Raw genomic sequence first — 5,197 nt, 5'->3', positions numbered from 1 at the left:
CAGCAGGAAAGGCAATACCATAAATGCAGAAAGAAATCCCATGAAGTTTAAACTGGTTTCTGTAAAACACTTGCTTCCAGCACCTGCTGTGTTGCACAGAGGTTAGAAAAAAAGCAGATGAAAGCACTGAAGCCTTCAGGAAATATTTAGATTGTTAAAATTAAAAGTCAGCCAGTGGTGATTGGAACAGGAGGGAAGAAAAAAGATCATTTCACAGGACATTTAGTAAGACCAGTCTGGTTTCCTCACTGAAAGAGGACAAACTGTCAAGGATAAGCTGATTTAAGCAGCGATGTGCAGACTTCAATAATGACTTTTGGAGAGGGAGTTAGATTGTACAGCACTGGTCACAAACAGAGAAAAGAGATATTCAAGAGCAGCAAATATGTTCTCAAGAAATTTATGAATGGAAAATATTCTGCTGGACCATTTTGTGGAAACCAGAACTCCCTACTGGGGTATTCTATTGCATTGCAAATTGGCTACATTTTTCAGTTTCATACTAGAATGAAAATTTAATTTACCGCTTGTGAACTTCAAATCTTCACCTTTCTCTTGCAAATAGAAACATTTTGATAAAGCAATCCAACAGTAAATTATGACAATCTTAAAAAAAACCAACAAAAACAAACAAACAAACAAGCCACTTTTAAGGGCAGGGAATAGATTAGCCAGGCCACACTGTAACACTCCTGGCATTTAAGCTAAACCACTGTTGTCAGCAGAATCCACCATGTGCTTTTAAGGAAGTACATGTATGTACAGCTGCAGGATTAGGACTTCATTATGATAAGTCTATCTTAGATGTCATTTAAAACCAATCCACTTTGATACCAGAAATAAAATTACTAGTCATCCTGCAAGTCAGTGTTAAATTCCCAGGGAACTATTTCCTGCAAATCAAAAGCTTAAGTCCCCCTCTTGTGGTAATACTTATACCAGTATATACTATAAATAATAATAATTAGTCCCAAAAAAACCCCTATACTACACTTACGATACATATTGATACACCAAAATATGCTCTTATGACTACATTTTCATAATGCTATAAAACACACATTGGAAAGAAAAAACAGCCTTTTTTCAGTACTCTTGTTGAAGTGACTGGACAAGAAGCATCACAAAAGATTGATAACAAGCAAGGAGCAAAACATAAGAATTCTGCAAGCAAGATAACTTCAATACTGAAGATGAGAGGAATTCAAAACATAAATGTCATCAGACATCTGAGCCTCAACAGCTTTTTTTCAAAACTAGGCTAATATATATTGCATAAGAAAGGGAAAATAAATGGTATTACATTTCATTAACTCTTCTGGCCTGTAAACAGCTAAGTGACACTGCTCTTACATGGGATTCTGCTGATTCTGCAGAAATTAAAAGCTTGTATTGAAGGGTCAGCTCTAAATCTTCTTCTACTCTAACTCTCACAGTGAAAACACCTCTGCTCACTCCAAGAACCAAGGAAGGAAAGTTGACTTTCTTTTCTCACTGTGAGTAAAGAAGGAAAGAAAGACTGCAGGTTGATATACTGATTAAAGTACGTGCAGGTGCTGAATTTTCAAAAAAAGCTGGCAAAGCTTATTTTCGTTATTGGTACAGAGACTGACATTTCAGATGCTCTGAAATATTTTTAAGTAACAGATGTACTGAGTGTAGAACACTGTAAGCAGACAGAAACTAGTATTTTAGTGCCAATACAATCCATAAGCAGCTGCTAAACCTCTTCTGTTTCTCCTGCCTCTATGTAGATACCACTTTACCTTACGTGTGCTCTAGATCCCCACCCCCATGCTCTAAGCATTGCTCTACAACAGAGAAGTTGTCAGAGGGAGATTATTTAATTCCATTTACATTCCAGTTCCTCTGTAACTAAAGTCAGCATGATCTGCATTCTATTTAAATAAAATAAACCTTTAAATAAATACTGATTCAGTTTTGACTGAGGAAAAATAGCCTTATTTTCAAAGTAAGTTCTATTCTGTGAATACAAGGATACTTACATCATAGTTCTGAGCCAGATACATCCCAACCACATTGCCAAGAGTAAAACCAAGCTAAAAAGGAAGAAAGGGGGAAAAGAATAGTTAACATATTTTCAATGAAAGCATATTGGTTAAAAATAGTAATAATAATGTAATATTCCAAGTCATGTGAAGATGGAATAGTTTCAATTCCACTCCTACTTAATTTCTCACCTTTCTTCCAGAGATGTGCAATTTTACTCATCTTCCTCATCAGAAAAACCTCATCAAAATACAGCACAGTTGTGTTTTAAATGCACATCTCTAAGACTATTTGGATCAGGCTGTGATCATCATTGTAAAACTCTTTTCACACCCACAAAGGCAGTAACTGTAACTCCTACAAAAATGGGGGAGATAGCAGCAGGGACTTAATATCACAAAGCTCTTTGTCCAAACCTGCAGAACCTAAAGCAACACTCCAGTAAAACAATGCTCAGGGCTTAAGAAGGACACACATATACAAAGACATGACACAGTAATATACAGTAGAAAAAGAGGTTTGCAAGCTTGAGAGTCAGAACAGAGGCTCTGACTGCCAAAAGATCCCATTCCCATCTTAAAAGCTTTAAGACTAGAGCTCCTCCAACAACTTAAACTGACGTAAAACTACTTCTCTCCTGGTACAACTAATAACTGTGCACGTTCCAGACCCTTTTGACCTCAAGAGATTAGTTTTCAGCCAAATCCACTCTGACTTAGAGGATTCTCCAATGCAGGAAAGCACTGTTGGTAGGAAGTAGGGCACAACCTCTTTTGGCAGCTGTGCAAACTCATGGTTTCTGAAGGATGTCTGTAAAAATGCATCCTGGAAAGACAGTGAGAGCAAAATAGAAGCACAGTTCCTGGCCCAGGCCCCATTTACCGGTCAAGCATAATGACGTTTCTAGAGTGAAAGAAATTCTTCTCTTCAAAAACAGGTGATGAGACTTTCATTGATCAAGTCCTCAAGATCCTAGGTTTTATTTCAATTGTTACATGTCATAGTAAGTATGTTCTATATTATGAAAGCTCATTTGACTATTTTGGAAGAGGACACTACTAATACTGTGCCTTCATTCACTGTCAGTAGACAAAAATCACTATACAGCACCTGAGGCCAGTTCTATTTAAGAACGTTGGTTTTCCTTATGGTCACTGCTGTAAAAATATATTAACAAAAACGCTGTTCATAGTAACAACTTTGCCATCACATACTGACTTTACATCTTTTCCATGTCCAAAGCAGGATACAGTACAGCTCATCTTTTCAGTGACTCAGACACTGTAAGCATAGCTGGTGAAAAAAAAAGCCAGATACAGAAAACTTAAATTGGTTGAAAACAGCCAGATGAACCATGACTGCAAGTCACTTCAATATTTCCTTAAACAGACTTTTGGTCTTCCTCTTTGCTTATTATTACTTTTTAGGAGCCTAGCTCTAACAATTTAAGAAAAAGTAGGATTCATTTTGTTTGTACTGCACCAGTTATAATTTGTTTTTGCAGTTTTAATTATCAGTAAAATAAGTACTCTGGGAGATACTAACAAATATTGCACTGATGAAAATCAGACTCGTGATTCCTCTTAATGCAGAGCATCATTCCAGCAGACAAGAATTTCCTGTCTATAGCACTGTCTGGGAACTCACTTGAAAACACAAACCCAGTCCTTGATTATGAGCAGTTTTCTAGGCTTTCACCCTAGAATATTTTCAAAGATGGGCCAACTATCATATTCTGCTATGTGATAAGGCTTATTTCTGTACAGACAGTACTCACATCAGCACTCCCTTTAAGTGTACTCCTTTATTGAAAGGTCTAGCACCACATTCAAGAGCAATCCACCCAGTTACATTTACTTTTTATAGTTTACAATTCAAGAAGAGGGAAACATTTCACTATTTAGACTTCAACAAAGTGGACAGGAAAATATACAGCCAATTAAAAAATGCATGTTAACTAAGGACGACAGGGCTGATGAGAGTTCAGGGTCTTACAATTTCTACCCAGCGTTTCAAGTTGCATTTTAAACAAATGTTTATTTTCTGCTTAACTCTGGACAGCAAAAATACATGGTTTTCAAGATTATCCCTTTATCTCCCTGTTACAGCCCTAACAAGGGAGAGCAAGAGGTAAATACCCAACTGATACCCAAAGAGGGAAGAAACCCAGAATAAGTATAGCTTTTTTCCAGCCTTCAGGCACTACTCAAGAAGTCATAGTAAGAGGTTTTCATCTCACAACTATAATAAAAAAAAAACCAAACATTAGCAGCAAGCAGTGGAGTTGATAACCACAGAAACTTTGAGAGTGGCTAAGCATATTTATTCTAACTGTGTTGAGACTACAAGAGAGAGCAACAGAAGTTACTGAGGCTTTCATACTTGTTACTACATTTTATTCTGAAGTTGAGATAGGCCTTATTTATTCATTTCATAGAAAAAGACAAGACTCCCAACTTACAACAGGCCACCTCTTCTTGCTCTGTATCAACACACTTTGTATGAAACTTATTAACCAGCTAAATTTTTCTTCCCCAATAAAAGATGAAAGGATATCACTTGATGTTTGTATTTACTGGGACCTATGTAAACACAACTCAAACTCTGCTGTATCCCTCACGCCATTAGAACGAAAACCAGGAGGCCATTTCCATGCTGTGCCACAGCAGAAACCGGCATGTTTTTTTTGGTCAGGAAATTTATTGCCACACTTGGCAGTAAAAATATCAGCGTCGATTAAGTCTTTGGTGAAGATTAGCCAGGCATCTAACTTCAGATACCCAGAAGAGTTTAAGGGAACATACAAAAAAGCGTGTTAGAATGAGAGAAGTACAAAAACTTTTAGTCTATTCATTCTGCTGCTGCGGAGGGGATTTCATGAAAGCCGGCAACGCAACGTGACCCCTTGCCTTGACTTCTATATATAAAAATCCCCATCTCCTGTGATAAATTTGTAAAGGCGAGCAAAACGGCAGACTGAAAAGACACGGAAGGAGGGAGGTACACACACGAATACAAACAAATTCGAGCATCAGGGGGACATAAAAAAACCCGGTGAATCTTCACGGCACATTAGGGGCACGACTCGGGAGCCAAACCCAAGCCAGGAGCGGCTTTAAGGCAGCGCTGCTGTGAGCAGCGGGGACACACGCAGGAGCCGCGAAGCGGGGTGAAGAGGCTGGAAGGA

The 5,197-nt window shown here is 38.0% G+C and overlaps 1 protein-coding gene across 1 annotated transcript in view; it reads right to left on the bottom strand.

The window, feature by feature from the left end:
- Positions 1-5,197, bottom strand: part of LOC104398157 (chromosome unknown open reading frame, human C7orf73) — a 60,423-nt gene that overhangs the window by 582 nt on the left and 54,644 nt on the right. The window contains exon 2 of the mRNA XM_010008208.1: positions 2,007-2,060. Coding sequence (XP_010006510.1) covers positions 2,007-2,060 — 54 coding nt within the window. The remainder of the gene's footprint in view (positions 1-2,006; positions 2,061-5,197) is intronic.

This window comes from Chaetura pelagica, unplaced genomic scaffold, assembly GCF_000747805.2.
Source record: "Chaetura pelagica isolate M959 unplaced genomic scaffold, ChaPel_1.0 scaffold92, whole genome shotgun sequence".
NCBI classification, from domain to species: domain Eukaryota; kingdom Metazoa; phylum Chordata; class Aves; order Apodiformes; family Apodidae; genus Chaetura; species Chaetura pelagica.
This window is presented reverse-complemented; position numbering and strand designations above follow the sequence as displayed.